General features: G+C 38.8%; 1 protein-coding gene across 50 annotated transcripts in view; it reads right to left on the bottom strand.

Moving 5' to 3' along the window:
• The window catches only part of OSBPL6 (oxysterol binding protein like 6), a 198,763-nt gene that overhangs the window by 65,789 nt on the left and 113,562 nt on the right, over positions 1–19,412 (bottom strand). For 28 of the 50 annotated variants that reach the window (XM_070580318.1, XM_008515493.2, XM_008515496.2 and 25 more), the window contains 2 exons: positions 17,891–18,146; positions 1,152–1,244 (listed from right to left, as the gene is read on the bottom strand). In XM_070580318.1, the coding sequence (XP_070436419.1) occupies positions 1,152–1,244; positions 17,891–17,992 (195 nt within the window). In that variant the 5' untranslated portion in view covers positions 17,993–18,146. Of the gene's footprint in view, positions 1–1,151; positions 1,245–5,432; positions 5,602–17,890; positions 18,147–19,412 lie in introns of those variants that run through there. The other 22 variants (XM_070580305.1, XM_008515497.2, XM_070580321.1 and 19 more) reach the window with 7 other exon arrangements.

Genomic DNA, 19,412 nt, shown 5'->3' with positions numbered 1-19,412 from the left:
TCTGTCTGATAGAGTAACTTTATAGCATCTAATAGCTTCAAAGTATAAAGAGGTACAAGTGTGCAGATTCCACAACACAAGGGCAGTAGAGCGTTCTTTTCTTAAAGGATTCTGTTTAATACAGGAAAAGCAAAATGGATGGATCAGTTACACTTATTTAGAAATTAACGTTTTTTGGGAATAAAGTGCTATTTTTATATTTGAATTCAAAATCCCCATGCATTCTATTTTATGAGTTTCTCCGTAGGGGAGCCAACCCATTGAAAATCTCAGGGAGTTGAGCAAAGGGTGGGGATGAATGAGATGGCGTCCCCTGGACTTGTCTTTATGATTTTTGCATTTTAGACATAAATGAAGTTAGATGTTTAGTCTGAGGAAGAAAAGGCTGAAGGGGAGGGAACACTGGCTTCCATGAAACAGAAAAGGTCTTAATCAAGAATCTGTTGTGTTCTCCTTAGAGCTCACTGCTGGGAAAGCCAGATGTGAGAAGAAAACTGAACTCTGAATGCACAACAGCCCCTCCGGGTAGGAACTACTTTACCCTGCAGGTGGGGCAGAGCTTAAGCAAGTCTAAGTTTGAATCCCTGCTCTGCTACTGTGCAGCTTTTTCTGGACTTTGGGCAAGTTACTAACTCCTGGTTTCCATATTTGTAAAATGTAATAAACACCTACACTGCAGGGAGCTTTTTATCAGGATTATGTTAAATGAGATAACGTATTTAAACACTTAGCATAGTGCCTGCTTTGCAGTGCATGGGCAATAACGGTAGTAGTAGTTTTTATTATTATTATTATTATTGCCAGACTCAGTGATTTTTTTTTCTATTAGCTTGGCATAGAAATATTTGCTCATGTCTCCAATAAGGAATGACGATTGTTTCTCTTGCCCTTTTCTCTTAAAATAAAGAGAATTCTGGGCTTTGGGATGTAACCTGCAAATCCCAGCAAAATATACTTTCATCTCCTTCCTCCTTACACAGGGCACAGAAACCCTGCGTACCGGAGGCAGAAGGAAGTGGAAGAGCAGCCCTATGACAGGCGTCACAGCTACGTTAGGGGAGTCAGCGGTGACAACTGTGTGCAGTTCAGCAGCATCATGTAAGAACAGGCATCATCATGCCATGTGAGAAAGCACCACATCCATCACTGACCTTAGACAGGGGGACTGGCTCTGGTTCTAGCAACTGCCGACTCATGGAGGGCTCGGTGCTAGAGGAAGCAGTCCTCTCCAGCACATGGAGACTCTGAAAATAAATGGAAATACAGCCCAAGGTTAGACAACCCATTTCTCCTGTGGATGGACATGGGGGTGAGACTGCACAGATCACAGGAAAAACAGTGGGCTGTGTGAAAAACGGTGAGTTCCTGAGGAGACCAAAGGCTGTAGCAATAGCTGGAAAAACGTTAGCACAGAATTTTGTTTTCCCCTTTTAGTGGTTTGCTGCTGAACTTCTGCTGCAATGATGGCTTCAGTCTTCGAGAAAGAGTCAGAGATCACACAAGTTAGAAAAAACACAGAGAGGGGCCGGCCTGTGGCATAGTGGTGAAGTTTGGTGCACTCCACTTCAGCGGCCCGGTTTGGGGTTTGGATCCGGGCTGGGACCTACACCACTTGTCAGCCATGCTGTGGTGGCGACCCACATACAAAATAGAGGAAGACTGTGTACAGATATTAGCTCAGGGCTAATCTTCCTCAGCAAAAACAAACAAACAAACAACAACACAGAATATGTCTCAATATTTTCATAACTTTAAGAGAAATGTACATCTACTACTTAGATAATTAGCCTTACATGGAAATATTTGCCCACTTCTCCAACAGCAATAGATGAAAAGAAAGGTCTACATCAAAAGTCCAGAGCCTTAATAGCATTTAGTCTCTAGAGTTTCTTATAATCCTCAAAAGATTATTATAATATTATAATTACATATAATAATCCTCGAATGCACAGAGAAGAAAACAATTCATCAAGTACAATAAATGGTAGATGTCTCTTACAAAGACTACAAGGAGCATGTATAGGTCAATAAGATAAGATCCCAGCAGAAAAATGGGAAGAGCACATAAACAGGCAACTCATGCAGAACATGAGAAAAGATGTTCAACTTCAACCACAGAGGTAGCCGAAGAAATGAAAACTAAAATAATAACAATTTTTTTAAACTATCAGATTCAAGAATGGAGCAGGGTTGGGGGGAAAGGCAATATAAATTGGGTATGATCTTTCTAAAGAGGAGTTTAGCAATTTTATTTTAAAAAATTTATTAATTTGCCCATTGATCCAGCAATTCCACAGCTAAGTCTTTACCCTAAAAAAAACCAATCAGATAGGTATGCAAAGACACAAGAATAGATATGTTTACTAAAGCTTTATTTTATTATAGTAAAAAAAATACTGAAAATGAGAATAAACATATGAGAATAGTAGACTTCCAAGGAAACACCATGCACTAATTCAAAATGACAGTGTAGACCTATGTTTATTGATATGGACAAATACCCATGATGTTCTCTCAACTGAAAAATCAGGCTATAAAAAGTATATAGAGGGGCTGGCCTGGTGGTGGAGCAGTTAAGTTTGTGTGCTCTGCTTTGGTGGCCCAGGGTTCACCATTTGGGATCCCAGGTGAGGACTTATGCATCGCTTATTAAGCCATGCTGTGGCAGGTGTCCCACACATAAAGTAGAGGAAGATGGGCATAGATACTAGCTCAGGGCCAATCTTCCTCAGCAAAAAGAGTATTGGCAGCAGATGTCAGCTCAAGGTTAATCTTCCTCAAAAAAAAAAATCTACAGAATACGTTGATGTTATACATACAATCAAAATATATTCCAGAATATTAATGGTAACTATACAAAGGTGGCAGGATTATAGGTGATTTTAAATTTTTTCTTAATATTTTTCTAATTTTTTTATGTAGGAGACATTACCTGTATATTTGGAAAAAACATTAAGCACTTTCTATTGGGGGGATAAGTTTGAAAGACATCAAAGAAATAACTCAATGGAGTTAATATTCAGACATAGGCTGAAAATGACATTAACATTTTTACTCCAGTTATAACATTTCATTGTTTCAATAGACAAAATTGGTATTTTATTTACTTAATGAGGTCTCTTTTTGATATCTCACTTGAAAACTATTTAGATTAATATTTGCTTTTTCATGAAGAAAATTACACTTTACCTGAGCTAAATTATTACAATTTCCTTGTAAAATTTCAAGCTTTTGTTGTTTCTATAACCTTGAAAACAAAGGGTCTGGTCATAGATTTTTACAATCCTACCTGAATGTATTTTTTTAGTCATTTATAGAAAAGAGAATAATTGAGGTGAAAGATTTATGAATTACTCTTATTTCTCCAATTTGTGAGAAGTAGAAGAAATAAAACAGATATTTTGGTGCTAAACATAAAGTTGGGAACAGATTAGGAAGAATTCCTAATCTAGCAGCTACAGGGTCCAAGGACAATTTAAGCATCAACTGTGCCTTTGCTCTTTCCATTCCCAGATTTACTTGAATTAGCGGAGGAAAAATGCTAACAGTGGCTGAGTGTCCATGTTCGTGCCAGCGCCTGTTGTGGGAGAGTCTATCCTCATACTTGCAGGTTGCTGGGCAATAAAACACACATACATCGCTCCGCCCCCTCCCCAAATAAACATGTTAAGAGAAACAAATCTTGGGAAGAAACTTGACCTTAGCAACTATGTAAGGAGGAAATAAAGGATTAACTCAGGAATTTAGCCAGGGGAAGGAAACAAAATCCCTGAATTTCCAAATCAAGCCACAGACACAGAAATCAATTTAGGATATTTAAAGTGTGACAAAAATGAGTTTTGTCTCTACAGATACATGGGGAAATTAAAATGTTGCTAGAATTTTGTTGATCAAAAGGGTTAGCAACCAAACACACCGGGACAGAATCTGTGAAATACCTCCTGCAGCACCTGGCACAGACACACCATTAGTTTCTTCTCTACCTGATTTTAGAAAACAGTTTATATCACAGAAGGAAAGCAAAAGGTTCATTCATTTCAAATATCGAACCATGTAGCATATGTTCAGCTGAGTGAAAAATCCAAACCCCAAATTTTGTTGATTTGCCAAGACACAGAGAATCATAAAAATGTTTACTAAGAAAAAGTAAGTAAATGAACATTTTTATTATCACAAATGTATGTATATATCTTACTGAAAAATTAAAGCATCATTTATAAACTTATCAGCTGATACCATTATAAATGTAACCAGCTTCAGAAAATAAGCCTTTTCATTTAACCCCTAGAATGATAACAAAGAAGCCAAAAGCTCTTATACAAACTTGCCAGTCTTATATTTGTATATTATTAGAACTCAACTATCATTATCTATCCAATAATAAAAATTAATCTACTACCTTAAGAATCGCCTTCAAACTCATGGTTTTTAAAACCAAAAGCATATCCCTGAAGTAATGTAATCACACACAACCATTCACTATATTTAATGAAATATCTAAGTACTTGAATGCTACATTTTATTGGCAGATATAAAGAAGACAGTTTTCAAACTTAACATACTCAGTCTTGGACTTTAATTAGATAGGGCGCTACCTGAAGGTAGGGACCAGCTCATCTTCATCTTGGTATCCCACCCTCTCTACCCCCAACCCATCCCATCCTAGCACAAGCACTTGCACACTGTAGCCAGTCAAAGGTTTCTGGAATTTTTTAGTGCTCTCTGATTAATGTGTAGAGAACAGCTCCTCAGCTCTCATTAACACATGATTAAGCATAAAACTGCCTTCTAGCTTCATCTTGGAATTATAAAAATCACAGCTCAATAGGATAGAACTTTTGAAAACATTTAAAGGACTTAACTTTTAAAACAAAAACCTAGTGGATTAATCACCGAGCTGTTGTTTATTAGATTTAAAGCTAAGACTGGTCAATGGGGAACATCAAATTTAATTTGGCAACATCTTCAGTAACAAAAATGAATTCTTCTCATAAGGTTTCCTTTAAGATCATAATTTGTGCTATAATTTTGTACTTTTTTTTCATGAGCTGGCTATTTTCATATTCTTTCACAGTGACTTGGAAAGACATACCACATACCTTCAAGGTGTTATACATATTACATAAGCAAGTTAAATAAAGGGTTACATAAACCTGTTAATTATTCTTTTAAAATCAAGTTTCCTTTCAAATACTAAAATTACAACTTAATTTCCAGGTCAGTGTTTTTTTTTTAAGACTTCTGTTTTTTAGAGCAGTTTTAACGTCATAGCAAAACTGAGAGGAAGACACAGAGATTTCCCATATACCCCCTGCCCCCACACATGCATAAACTCCCCTATCCATATGCCCCACCAGAGTGGTATGTTGGTGACAACTGATGACCCTAGGTTTTTAAGGAACTTAGGAGACAGGGAAGGTGGAAGTACTTACCCGCCATTTGATCCCCCGGCTCAGAGAGAAGTGTTGCATATTTAGCTTAAAACCAGGAGTCTAGAACACATAGTTCACTGCAGCTCTTTAATTTGGTAAAAGTTTGTTCCCTGGGTAATGTTTACTGATCTCAAGACCTCCTGGGCAGCAAGTGAAAATGTGCCAACATGACTATAGGCTGGTTTACTTGGTATCAAAGATGTGGGTAAACAGACAGACAATGAGACATTTAATAATAGCTGAACGGTTTAGTGCAACTCCCACAGAGAGGACAATGACTCTCAAAGAGAGAGTTCACAAGATCTGCTGAACGGGTCTCTTGGTTTGTCACACCTGTCATTTATTTTAATTTCATTTCAAAGTCATAAAGGAACTGCTGGAAATATTTTAGCCTGTGGCTACAAATTTCTGTATAGATTAATCTTCATACAAATTTAGGACAGTAATAACAAGAAGTGGACCACTGCTCTCTGAATGCTAACTCTATTGAAATTGTGTGTCTGATCATCTGAGCTATTTTTATATTCATGAATTATGCAAAATATTTTCAAAGAAAAATATCCACAATAATTCAGAAACTTGTAAAGTATGTTTTCCTTGAAACTTTTGGCTGTTAGGCTTGTCTCTCTTCCAGGTGTATCTAATTTTAACATAGAAACACTGTATCAGTGATACTGGTAACCTTCACGTGATAACTGTTGAGGATGACAATGGTGGTGGCAGTTAATGTTTAGTGCTTTCTATATCACTGTCTCTATGCTTTACATCGATTTTTCATTCCATCTTCACAAAAAGTCTTTGAGTAATGACTATTAAATTTATTTTATGGCTTATTGAACAGAGAGAGACACAAAGAGGATAAATTAATGACAGTGTCAGTAAGTGTCGGAGCTGGAATGTGAATCAAGATTTTACTCTAGAGTCCAAGCATTTAAATACTGCCTTTGACTGAAGGGAAAGCTAATGTTAATGACAAAAATTATAGCAATTTAAGTAGTGTATTCCCTCAAGACTAACTGGACACATCAAAGTCATCCTCTACCACAGCCATCCGTGGAAACAGAGAGGCAGAAATGAAGAAAACAAAAAAGATTACAAAACTCTTAAACATGGTGCAACCTCAAGGTTCATTTCCAAGTTTCAAGAACTAAGAGCAAGCCAGCTAGCTTTTATTTTAGGGAGGCAATGGCCGGTGCAGAGAAAAAAACATATGTTTTGCGCTCACACAGATGAGCATACCCACCGTCATGCTGCTATTTACCACGTGACTTGGGCAAACCATGAACCTCTCTTAGCCTCAGTGTCCTCTATCTATAAAGTGGGGATGGTAATGTCTACTTAGAAGACACTGGCAGCCACAGAGTTGGCACTCAGCGTATGCACAGTGTTGCCCAGGGGCTGGCACACAGCAGGTACTCAATGAATGGCAGCTGGCATCTTAGTTATAAACACCACAAGAATAAACGTCTAGGAATCTTAGGCATTCTTATTGCCACAGAAAGATGTCTCCAAACACGCTGCAGGTCTACAACATCTGGGTGCCCTTGTGGAAGGGAAGATTCACACCTGACATGGCCATCGTGTCACCAAGTCAATCCAATAACCATAGTCAGCACCACCTCGTGACCAGAGCATCAGAATTTACGGAGAAAGTTGACAAAGTGAGTGGAGACATGCCCTAGATCCTTGCCAGTAGGAAAGCAACAGCAGTGAAAGGCAATGCAGACTCTGCCTCCTTCAGAACCCCTGCAGCAGAAGATGCGCACAGACTTGCCTGCTGTCTTCTTCAAGGAATTATTTTTTCTTTGGAATAGCATAAAATAGTAGAATCACCAAAGCCAGAAGGCCACGACTGAAGAAGTAGTAATTCTACTATTTTCTCGATAGTAACAATTACCTTGTCCTCACTGACAGACGGCAGAATTGCATTAATAATAAATAAATCAATCAATCTCCACATAAGCACTGCTAAAATGAATGAAAGTAGAAAATTTTAGAAAGAGTGGATGGAAAAATTCCACACAGAACACCTGGGAAACCCTGAAGGAAGGAAAGCAGTCATCACAGCCTTGACTCTTCCTGCATGGAAACATGAAGGTCATTAAGAACCAATTGCTGTGGCGCCATGTTGAACTGATCCGTTGGAAACTTTGCATTGTAAGAAATATCGTCAGGACCCATCAGGTGGTCCATTTATAGCCTGTGGCCATTCAGCAATCTTGACTATGAAGTTGTAAAAGGCATGTGAATAAACAGCTTTTGAATTCCCATGGTAGCCTTTAAGGAGCACTGGAACCAGAACTTACTGGTGGGCTTGCTCCTTACCTGTACTCTCAACACTCACAGACATGCAACAAAATCACCAAAACCCCAGCAACTATGATCAAACTTCATTACAGCAATTATAAACGGATGGCAAATGACGGGGACAAATACTAAGCCACTTCAAGAGCAAAGGCTCTGGAATGTGTAGAGCTAATTTAAAAGGCAGGAGAACAGTTCCGTGTGACTCGAACAGAACACTAAAGTCAAGTTAATTTGTAGTTTTCTACAAGGCTATTAAAATGACCCAAAAAAGACAAAAGTTTTCAGTATGATAATCACTCAAATGATTATGCTAACAATACAAGCAAAAAATAAATCTTTTATATATATATTTAACATTTATGTATGTATATTTTAGGCTGAGTTGGTCTGTTTTGATCATTCTTGTAAACTCAGAGCAGATATATCTATGATTTGCTTATATGTACTCATAAATATTTGCTGGATGAAAGAACAAATAAATATTTGTTATAATATATACAGTGTCTAAGTTCCCACTCTTCGGCAAATGTGAGGACAAACGCTGGCCCAGCTCCTGCGTCCACACCTCGAGGATGGTTTTAAAAACTTGCTCCAAGTTTCCCATGTGGCATATTTTTCATATTCATTTAATTTAAAATTTTATACTTATGGAGTTAAGGCTCACAATTTTATTATTAAAATAGCTCAGACTTATATCAGATTAACTGCATTCCAAATACTATTTTAAAGCTACATACATACGCATGTTAACTCACAAAATATGACCTTTAAAAAATACGCATTTTTGACTATAAAAGCAATACACATTCAATGCAGAAATTTGGGGTAGGGGGAACAGAAAAGAAAAAAAGAAACTAAAACCACTTATAACCAGCAATAAACTCTTTCAGTATCTTACTATATTTGCTTTCAGGTTTTTAAAATGTATATATACACTCAATTCTTAGCAACAAAATTGGAATTACACTGTGTTTTAATTTAATAGCTGTTTTTTCCAACTAACAATATGTAATTTTCCCACAGCATTTAACATTCTTCAAAAACATTTAACAGCTGTGCAATATTCCACTGTATGGCTATGAGATGTTATTAAAATAACTCCGTGTTGGACATTTGGCTATTTCTAATTTTTTAATGCTATAAAACTACATTGACAAACATCTTTGCACAGAAATCTTTATATGTATCTTTGGTCGTTTCCTTAGAATACGTTTCTTAGAAGCTGAGTTACTGGGTCCTATGGTATGAACTTTTTTTTTTTAAGATTTTATTTTTCCTTTTTCTCCCCAAAGGCCCCTGGTACATAGTTGTATATTTTAGTTGTGGGTCCTTCTGGCTGTGGCATGTGGGACACCGCCCCAGCGTGGCCTGATGAGCGGTGCCATGTCTGCGCCCAGGATTCGAACTGGTGAAACCCTGGGCGGCTGAAGCGGAGTGCGTGAACTCAACCACTTGGTCACAGGGCTGGCCCCAATGATAAAAACTTTTAAAAGACTTAAGATATATATTACAAAATTTCCCTCCAGAAAAGTGGAATCAATTAACATGCTTAGCAGTAGTGCATGAGTGTCCATTTCTCTGAAACCTCACTAAAACTGGCTGTTATCATTATTACAAAATCAGCTCTTAATTAGGATTTGAGGTCGGGAAGTCTGGGACTTTAAAGTACACACTGTGCGCAGGCGTTCCTTTACCTTTGGAGAGAATTTTACTTACAGCCTAGGGGAGTTACAGCAGATACTGGGCAGAGAGATGGCAAAATTTTCTATTTGCCCAAGTTGAAAATCAAATAAAACAGTTTGTAGACTTATGGTCCCTCAGGATGATGTTTTTACAGTCCTAATGAAACACCTAAAAGTGTATTCTGTAAGAGCAATGATTTCCAAACCTGGGTGAATGACAGTCTCCTGGGGAAGCTTCTGTAAGGACAGATTCCTAGGCTCCTCAGTGACCGACTGAATGAGCCCTCTGGGGTTCACTAACTGATTACACTGTGGCTCTCTCTGTTTGGTGTTATGCCTAAGAAATGAACAGGCAGCGTTAATCTTGGGTCGGAAAGACGAATTTGCTGCTATAAAAATGCTATCCCAAACCAGCCAGCTCAAGGTAGTAAGAGATAACTTCTTTAGTGAGAATCTAAGGCAGGCCTAGAGAACCAAAATGTTCTGGCAAACATACCAGGGTAAGCGGCAAACAGACTCTTTCTCAAATAATGGTGAGTTCTGAATCACTTGTGGATAATGAGTGTCTGAGTGCCAGGTGGCAAATTTCTTTCCAGTGGTCTCAATTTCAGCACAACTGACATGAACTGAACACATACTGTAAACACTAAGCAGCAGCGACAGCGATCTCCAAACGCTGGGGACAGCAAGAAAATGGTGGGGCTGCTCATTTCGTCTCATGGAAAAGGCTAATCGCAGTTTTGGGTAGGCAAATAAATGACCAAAACTTCTCATTCCAAAGGCAATACGTGTAGTGAAACTACAGAAAATTCAGGAAAGCACAAAGAACATAAAATTCACCTTTGACCAATACTTCATGATAATAACTATTAACATTTTGGTCTAGGTACCATAGTGTCTATTGCTTCCCAGGCCAACGAGGATGGGAAAATCACTATTACTGCTGAGGGAAATGAAGAGGCAATACAAAACTAAAAAATAATCGACAAACGCTTTCTTACAAAGTTCACTTAGAAGTGGACAGAAGGCCCTTCTGGACATTCAGCTTGTCAACACTTAGCAACAGAACAAATATATAGTGCAGTGGCCAAAAACAGGAGCTCCCGAATTAGGCTTCCGAGGGGCAAACTCTGTCTTTACTTTACCTGTGACCAAGATATGTCACTTCTTCATGCCAGATTTAGTTCTCTGAAGAAGGTGATGATAGTTCCAAGCTTCCACAGCCAGAACTCATGAAATATTAGCTGTTGCTGGTGTTGTTCTCTTAGTTTATTCGTGAACTTTGACTAATATTTAGACTTTTCAGAAAACCAATTTACAAAATGCATTTAAATCACAAAAGTTGGTCCTTCTTTATCTGCAAGCAAATATTATTTTCCCATTGACATTGGCCTGAAGTCTTAAAAAAAATAGGTTCTATGGGATGGGTGGAATCCCAAAAAGGCTAAATTGGAAGAAACTTGAGAATTTAAATATACCTAGCACTGACGGCTTTTCTCACCAGCATAACTCTAGTGAGGACACTCCGCAGATTTTCATATCAAGATAGTATTTCCTCTGTGAACCGAGAGTCAGGTTCCAGGGTCATCCTGAAAATCCCTGCCTCTACAGAATTCCACACAGAGCTAAGAATTTTCTATTCAGATACTGGCAGATTTCAAATTATATTCCTCTTCACTGATAAGACTGGAGATTATTTAAATTGGAGATTAGGTATTAAATTAGAATGCTTGAATTTTTTTCTCCAAAGATTAGAACATTTTTCTTTGAAGTAATATTACATTTTTCACAACTCAAAGATGGAAAGAGGTTTCATATTCAGAAGATAGAGACACGATATTTCAATGTGGCAATTTGGTTATTTCATTTAACAAAGTTATTTGAAGGAGATGCTTCACAGGTTCAACTGGAAGAGATGCATTCCAATTCAGTTCATGTATATGCTGGTGGATATTTTCATGAGCCTGTTTGTCCAAGAAGAGAACTTGTTATGAAAACCCTATATATAGAGTACAGCCATTGATAAGGAACATTTATACTTTCTGGTTTCCTAGGCACCTTCTTCACTGACAATGAAAGCAGCAAGTGTCGCAGACGCTGCTGATGTCAGAACTGGGCAGTATTGACAGCAGCCCATGGTTTACAGGAGTCCCACTGAATCACTGCTGGGGATGGCCTTCACGGGTCACCAGTGGACATTAACTGAACGGGCCGCAGTTAGATTTAAAATGTATTGCTGTTGATAATATATAGGAATAATTTTTAGGTACCCAAGTAATTGAAATCTTCTATAATTGTTAAGAATTGACCATGACACTGAATGTATATTTTATAAAAACTGGCAAGATTAACTACCAGCCTCCTATGACTTATTTACAATAGAATTTTTCCTCTGAAGTTTTTTATCTTATAATCTCTGAGCTTCAGCAAACTTTAAATCATTATAAGAACTAGCTGGTATTTTTTTTCTTTGATTTTTCACTAAACGAAAAAGAATGACTCATTTAAGCATTTACAATGTCCAAGCCAGTAGAGCTATCACAATTCATTTCAATAAGAGATACTATCACCTGGTAATCATGCATTCCAAATCCTAGGTTCTTACAGCAAGAGTGTCTGATTTTCTGAGATGACTTGATAATGATACAAATAAAAATAATCAATGGCTCCAAATACAGGTCTCACTTTTAAAAATATGGATCCTTGGGACTGATCCCAGAACTACTGAAACTGTCTCTAAAGGGTGGCCTCAGTCTTGTATATTGTAAAATATTCGCTAAAATATGTAAATGTAAGGGTGATTATCAAAATAAACAAACAAAATCCAGTCAGCTCATCAAAAACTTAGCCTATTATATAATGTTACCATAAAATAAGTACTATGAGAGATTAGGAAACAATAATTTCTGTTTTAAAATAAAGAGTTTACCTCCCACCCCCACCAATATTTTTTGCATCTGTGTAGAATGCTCCCAACACTTTGCTTTTGTCTGATATCACTTTCTTCACAAGCCTCAAGCCATTTATTCCACCATACATCACTGGCAGCAGCAAGCTGGAGGGTCTGTGTCTCCTAGCTCCCTCTGCCACCCTGGGACCATCCTTCCTCTATTCTCAAAACCCACTCTTCTTGGGAGACTCGAAACTCCCGACTACACTGCTTTCTCTCCTTGTCACCTCCCAACCTCATGATTATTCCTTCACAGCTATCAAGGCCTCTGGAACCTGATTCACAATCTTTCTCTCTGTGCCAACTCCTCATTCATTTAGTCATTCAAATATATTCTGAGCCATACCATATGCGAGGTACTGTGTGAGGAGCTAAGGATACGTTATTGAACAAAATAAAACCCGTTTTCAGAGATCTTACATTTCAGCGATAGGGAACAGAGGAAGGGGATACAGATATAAACAGATAAACAGGTCACTTGTCAGGTGGTGGTTAATGCTTTGATGACAAATAAAACGAGGTAAGTGGACAATGAGTGATGAGGATACGCAGGGAGGACAGAGAAGGCTACTCAAAAAGGGCACATTTGGAGAATGAGTCAGTGGTGTGAGCAAACTGGGGATGCCTGGAGAAAAAGCAAGCCAGGCTGAGGGGGCCAAAATACGAAGGCCCCAAGGTGGGAGCACATCTAAGGGAAATGTTGGAGAGAGCTAAGTGAGGGAGAACATGGCAGGACACAGGATCAGAGAGGCAGGCAGAACCAGATTATGAATGACCCTGGAGACAATGGTCAACAATTCAATTATCTGGAGAGAGATGGGAAACCACTGGAGGGCCTGAAGCAGAGGAGTGGCTTGATCTGACTTAAGTCTGAAGGGATCACTCTGACTAGTCTGTAAAAAGTGACCTGTATGTTGGGCAAGGGTAGAGGCAGGGGGACCAGTTAGAAGACTATGGCAATAGTCCTCGTGAGAAACGATGGTGGCTCAGACCAGGGTGGAGGGGGAAGAGGTTGGTAAGTAGTGGTCAGATTCCAGGTACATCCTGAAGGTAGGACCAACAGGATTCGCTGAGGGTTTGGAAGCAGGATGTGAGAAAAAGAGAGGAGTCAAGGATGACGCCTGGTGAGTGTTTTGGCCTTACCAAATGAAAGGACAGAGTTGCTGGTTACTGAGATCAGGAAGACTGAAAAGGAGCAGATTTGAGAGGGAAATTAAGAGTTCAGTTTTGGACATGTTAAGTTTGAGATGCCTTCTTAACATCCAAGTGGAGATCACTCTCAGTCATTTAAATATTACTGTGGTTGACTTGATATCCAGGATCAGAGTTGGCAAATTCAAATGCCTTCAGGGGCCAGGCAAGAAACATAAATAAGTATTGAAATACAATAAGGGGGGCTAGGGATTGTGGCTGATGAGAGTGCAAATGCTCCATCTAAAGGGGAAGCCACTCTTTTTATTTTTTTAATTTTTGCCTTACATTTTATTGTTGTCCAATATTATAGCTTAATCCTAACTTCTACTACTTTATACTGTCAAAGCTTCTTTCTTTCTTTATTTTTTTTGCTGAGTTAGAATTGCCCTGAGCTAACATCTATTGCCAGTCTTCCTCTTTTTTTCTTTTTCTGCTTGAGGAAGATTAGCCCTGAGCTAACATCTGTGCCCACAAGGGGAAGCCACTGTTGAACCCAGTCTAGATTTGCAATTTGGAATCCATGCCTGGTGTTCCTAGATCTTCCAATTTATTAACAGAAAGGAGAATCTGGATTTTTAACAATGTAATCTTAGGAAAATAAAAATTGTTCCACAGTCTACTAAATTGTAGAAGTGCTCAGTTAAATAAACTTCTAACTGCAGGATTTTTTAAGGTCCTTAATTTATTAATGTGCACTGCAAAACGAGAGTGTTTAGCATTTCTCTAATTTACTTGACAGCAGAACCCTCTTTTCACACAACATCTCAAGGGACAGCCCTTCCTTGGCACATATTTTGAGAAATGCTGGTTTATGTGTCCACTGGACTCCTTTATATCCTCTTTGAAAAGTTTAGGGTGCATATTTATTGCAGCTTCTGAGTCATAATAGATTACACACACAGCCAATTTTATTAGGTGTTACAACACCTAATATTAGACTTGAACGAAATATAAATGGAGCAATTACTAAATTCTTCCAATTTGTCAAATGCTAAGTGGAGTCTTGACCCTCTCATTGGTAAAGAAACACTTAGTGATCACATTAAATAAATCACTTTATCTCCCAACTCCTCTCCCTCCTTCACCTGTTGGGCTGCATAACTCAGTGTCAGGAAGGGGAGCCAATTACCACTATGCACTTGGCAGATGTCCTTTGTTTTACATATCTATGAGCAAGGAAGAAGGGAGAGGACAAATAAATCTGGACTGGAAAATCTGTAATAAAAAGACAAGACCAATATTGTTGCAGGTCTTTAAAAATATTCTCTAGGATATTCTAAAGTATTTGAAGTGCAAGATTTGTCTCTGAGGAATTAGAGTGCATAGTCTATTTAAAAGATCTCACAATACAGTTGGGGAGGTCATACATAAAAAGATAAACAATATAAAATGTCAAATGTTGTCAAAAAGTTCTATAAAAGTTCAGAGAAGGGAGAGGGCAAGGTAGGTTTGAGTGGTCAGTGAAAATGTTCCAGGAGCTGAAGCATACGGAGGTATCAGGTCAAGAGGAGGGTGATGGGCAATCCATGCAGCAAAGAGAAGGGCAGAGATAAAGACAAGGCAGTTTTAGGAACCATGAGCAGATAAGACTGTACAGGTTAGAAGGAAAATGGGACACTGAGGCTGGATCAGATGATGGTGGTCCCTGGACACTACGCAAGGAAATCTGGTCTTAATGGTGTAACCAAGAGTCTCTGAAGGGTTTTGAGCATGAATCTGCTGTATTAGGGAACTTCGATCTCATGGGGCCATAATGGAGACAGTGAGGCGAGAGCACTCTGCAGGATCCCGGGTTCAGGTGATGAGAGTGTGGGCTAGGGAGTGGACAGTGGGAATGGAAAAAAATTATGATATTATGAAGGAGGAAATAATGAATAGGACTTGTTAACCTACTCAATGTGGGAGAGGCAAAGGAGAACAGAATGGCTTTGACCCTGGGTCCATGAGAGAATGATTATCCCGATAGCAAACAGGTTTATATATATTGGTTCAAGGTGATAGTGGTACATCTAAGCAGAAATGCCTAATCGATTAATTACTGATCCAGGACTCGAACTTGGGAAGGACAGGCAAATAACGTGTATTAAAGTACCACGTTAATTATTGTGTATTAAAGTAACATGTATTAAAGTATTCTCAGCTTTGTGCTAGATCCTTTACCTACATGATAAATTTAGGAGAGAAACAGGGATGGACTTTGTGATTTGGTACCATCTGCATAGATATCAATCAAATCAGGAGAATGGTAACATTCAGTGAAGACTAATTTATCATACCTTCTCTATGCCCCTTCATTATGAAAACATATTTTCATAGTTATGTTTTATGTCATAATTATCACACAAAAATAGATGCATACAAAAAACACCACATCACATCACATCACAGGATCACTTGAAATTTCTGATTTCCATAATTAATATTGGATTTTAGGAAACAATTGCAAGAGAAAAGGAAAAACAGAACTATAATTGTTTTTTATTCTTCTTTCCCTTTAGGGAGATGAAGAAACACAAAGCAGGACACAGAAAGGAACCAAAAGGGAAAGTATTTGGGAGAGTTTCCACCTGCTGAGATAAACAGGAATGAATGTCATCTCTCTCCTTAAAGAAGAAAAACCATTTGAATATTGTCTTAGTTTTTTAAAATTCTTTATCAATTTACAAACATGTTCCTTTATTCCCATCATAAAACCTCCATTCACAAGCCAGCTAGGAGTCACACATTCCACCTTCAAACACACTCTGGCAGAGCAGGGTCTCCGTTTTTCCCTGTTGTTTTGCATGCTGGCCCCAGAGCTCAGGTCCAACAGGCAGATCAACAATGCATGACAGATGTTTCCACGGCAGTCATCAGTCTTTTCCATTTGCCACAATTCTCCAGGGTGAGCTGGGTTGATCCCCTCCCTTTCCCCAGCAGCCAGGAAGGCCATGTTGCTTAAAATGTCTCTAAATTTAAATGCCCAGGGCAAGGAAAAAATGGAGAAGCCGTAACAGGAAAGGGCAGGTGAAGGGTAGACTGAATTTGCAAACTCAGCATCTAATCATGCAGTTGTTATTTAATATAAATGTGTCTTCATTCATGGCACTCTTCCTTTCTTTGACGCTACAAATGCAATACAATAAATATTATCACTGTGTGTAATCATAGATTTAGTTAATGGTATAACTGCTTGTAACGAACAGAATATAACTGTCCTATTTGAACTCTATTGGAAAGGACACCAATGTCAAAAATTCCCTGTGGTGGAAATATCTGCCTTAGAATCTGTGAAAGATAGACAGACAAGGAATCTCTGATTCTAACAGATTCCCTTGGAATCTCTTGCTGGAAATAAGAGAGGGAGTGCTGGAAGGGTTTGTAGACTGATGACTTCCTAAGGCACACCCCCAGAAGTGCATTCCCACCATCGAAAGGAAAGAATTCACTTCTGGAACTGGCTATCTCAAGACCCAAGTCATATATTTGGAGCACACAAAATAGGGGGGGAAACCCCTCCAAGAATCTTCACTGATCGAATGCCCCGCGAAAGGAGAGTTTTTAGGAAAAGCTAACAACACCTGCTTATTGTGAATTTCCAGTTACACAACAAAAATCCTATCACAAGATAACATTATAATAGCAAACAGTAACACTCAGACAAGTGCTTGGCAAAAGCACCACCTGTTCTGACAATGAAGAGAATTTATACGGACTCATTCCCACCCAACCTTGGCGGAAGACTAGCAGCTGAAGTAGTAACGAAATAACTCTGTATAAACAAAAATAATTTGTCAAAAAAAAATGGCTTAATGGGATAATTAAGCAACAATAATTCACTTTCTCTACTTTAAACATTGTCTGAGTCCTCACTGCCCTTAATTCCCTGATACTACAATTTTATACGTATCCTAATTTCTGAATCTGACTGCTACTAGATTCCATGAAACACAAAACAGAAGTTAGTGCTTGACAGGTCAGCGAGAGACTTGTAGAAAGACAACCTTTGCAGGTCCAGATCCCTTCCATCTCCACGGATGAAGAGAGGGAGAGTGGAACATTCAAGTTCCTGGAGTTGGCCCCTGCCTCCAGGTGCAGACAGCGAGAAGAAACCCAGAGGGCCACCCTTCCTGTGGTCTGCACGCTAAAAAAAAGATCCTAAACAACAGAAAAGCAAGAGCAGGATATTCGTGACATCATCAGGGTGATCTACCGAAAACAGTGAGTTTTCCTGTGGAATAAGAATCCTCACAACAAAATTTCAGAATTAATTAGCAATTCCATTACATCCGAATGGTACTGTATTTGCATAAAATAACAAAATGCACTTTATACTCTTCTCTTACCTGCCGACTCTCCCTTTGGGAGGACGTTGAAGAGGAGGCACTTCTGTGGGTTGGAGTGGACGTTTTATGAGCAGGGGAGATGCCCTTCTCGTCTGAACTCATAGCTGCAGCGAGTCTAGCTGTATGCACGTAAGACCATCCCAATTGTGTCGCAAACTCACAGACACAGAAGTAGATGATTTTTCAGTTTTAGTCCATTTCATGAATCAGGATTGACTAGAAAAGAGGAGGCAAATATTCTGGGTGGCCAAAACACCTAAAAGCAAAACAAACAAAAAAACCTCACGTAAATAATTAAAACAAATAAAAAATCATTATATTTAGGAAAAAATACTAACATGTTAGTGAGAGGAAGAACTCTGACACATTAGCAAATATTATTTCTTCCTCTAGACTTTAAGGTAGAGGATAGAAGGGTTAATATGTAACAAAAATCTACCAACAAGGAAAATGGGAAGAAATCATGTGCTAAAGTCATATTCTTCCCTTACACTCTCTTTGTTTTAAAGCAGATTATGATGCTATGTTCTGGACCCTCATGCCAAAGTCCAACTGTTTCTTCCCCTGAGAGTCAACTTTCCCTGCCCAATGGATTATAATAAGAGCTCAGTCCACGTTTGTCTTCATTTTGGTTTATCCATGTCATGTATGTGATGGTTAAATCCAACACAAAAGTCAGACAGAAAGCGTAAAAGTGTCCATGCATTTTGTGCATCCAGCATTTAGGAAAGATCAAGGAATACACACATCCATGGTTATTGCACCTCAAGACCACAGCACACCTACACATGACTCTCAACTCAACGACCAACAGGCTATCAAGCATCTACAAATTGACAGGTATGTTTTGGAACTGGGGCAATGCTTGGAGTTGCTTCACCTATCCACAGCCAAGAGCCCCTTCATTTTTCACTTGGATTCATAAGAAAGTCTGCACTGTAAGAACCAGGGCTAAAACCTTGTGCCTAAAAGAGAAAAAACGTTCAACTGGCACCATGGGTTGCTATAAAAAAACTTTTTAAAGGTAACCACGAGAGAGTAAGATGAAAAGCTCACACAACAATCTGTGACCAAAAAGACTGACCAATCAAGTGAACTTTATCCTCTTCTAAGAAGATGGAAGGCTAAATTCCAGCCCCTATCTTAATGATAATATTGCTTGGAGGAAGCGCACAACACTCGGGTAAGTACTTTAGCACCCCAGTTGAAAGAGAAAGCTGCTGGCCATGATCAGATACCAATCTTTAGGCCAAAGAAAAATGAGACCTGAACTTCAGTCCAGGTGGAGAGACAGTCAATCAAATAATCAAAACAGGATGAAGGTACCTGGGGTATTATGAGGACACATGGCAAGGGGGAACCAACTGGGTCTGGAAGTCAGAGGTATCCCTGAGCAGGTGGGTGTGAGCTGAGATCTGAAGGATGAGTAGGAGTTAACCAGGTGTCTGGGTGTCCAGCATGGCATGATCTAGGAATTAGTGCTGGCCTATATGATTAGAGCACAGAGCGACAGTGACATGAA

Source organism: Equus przewalskii, chromosome 17 (assembly GCF_037783145.1).
Source record: "Equus przewalskii isolate Varuska chromosome 17, EquPr2, whole genome shotgun sequence".
In the NCBI taxonomy this organism is placed as follows: Eukaryota; Metazoa; Chordata; class Mammalia; order Perissodactyla; family Equidae; genus Equus; species Equus przewalskii.
This window is presented reverse-complemented; position numbering and strand designations above follow the sequence as displayed.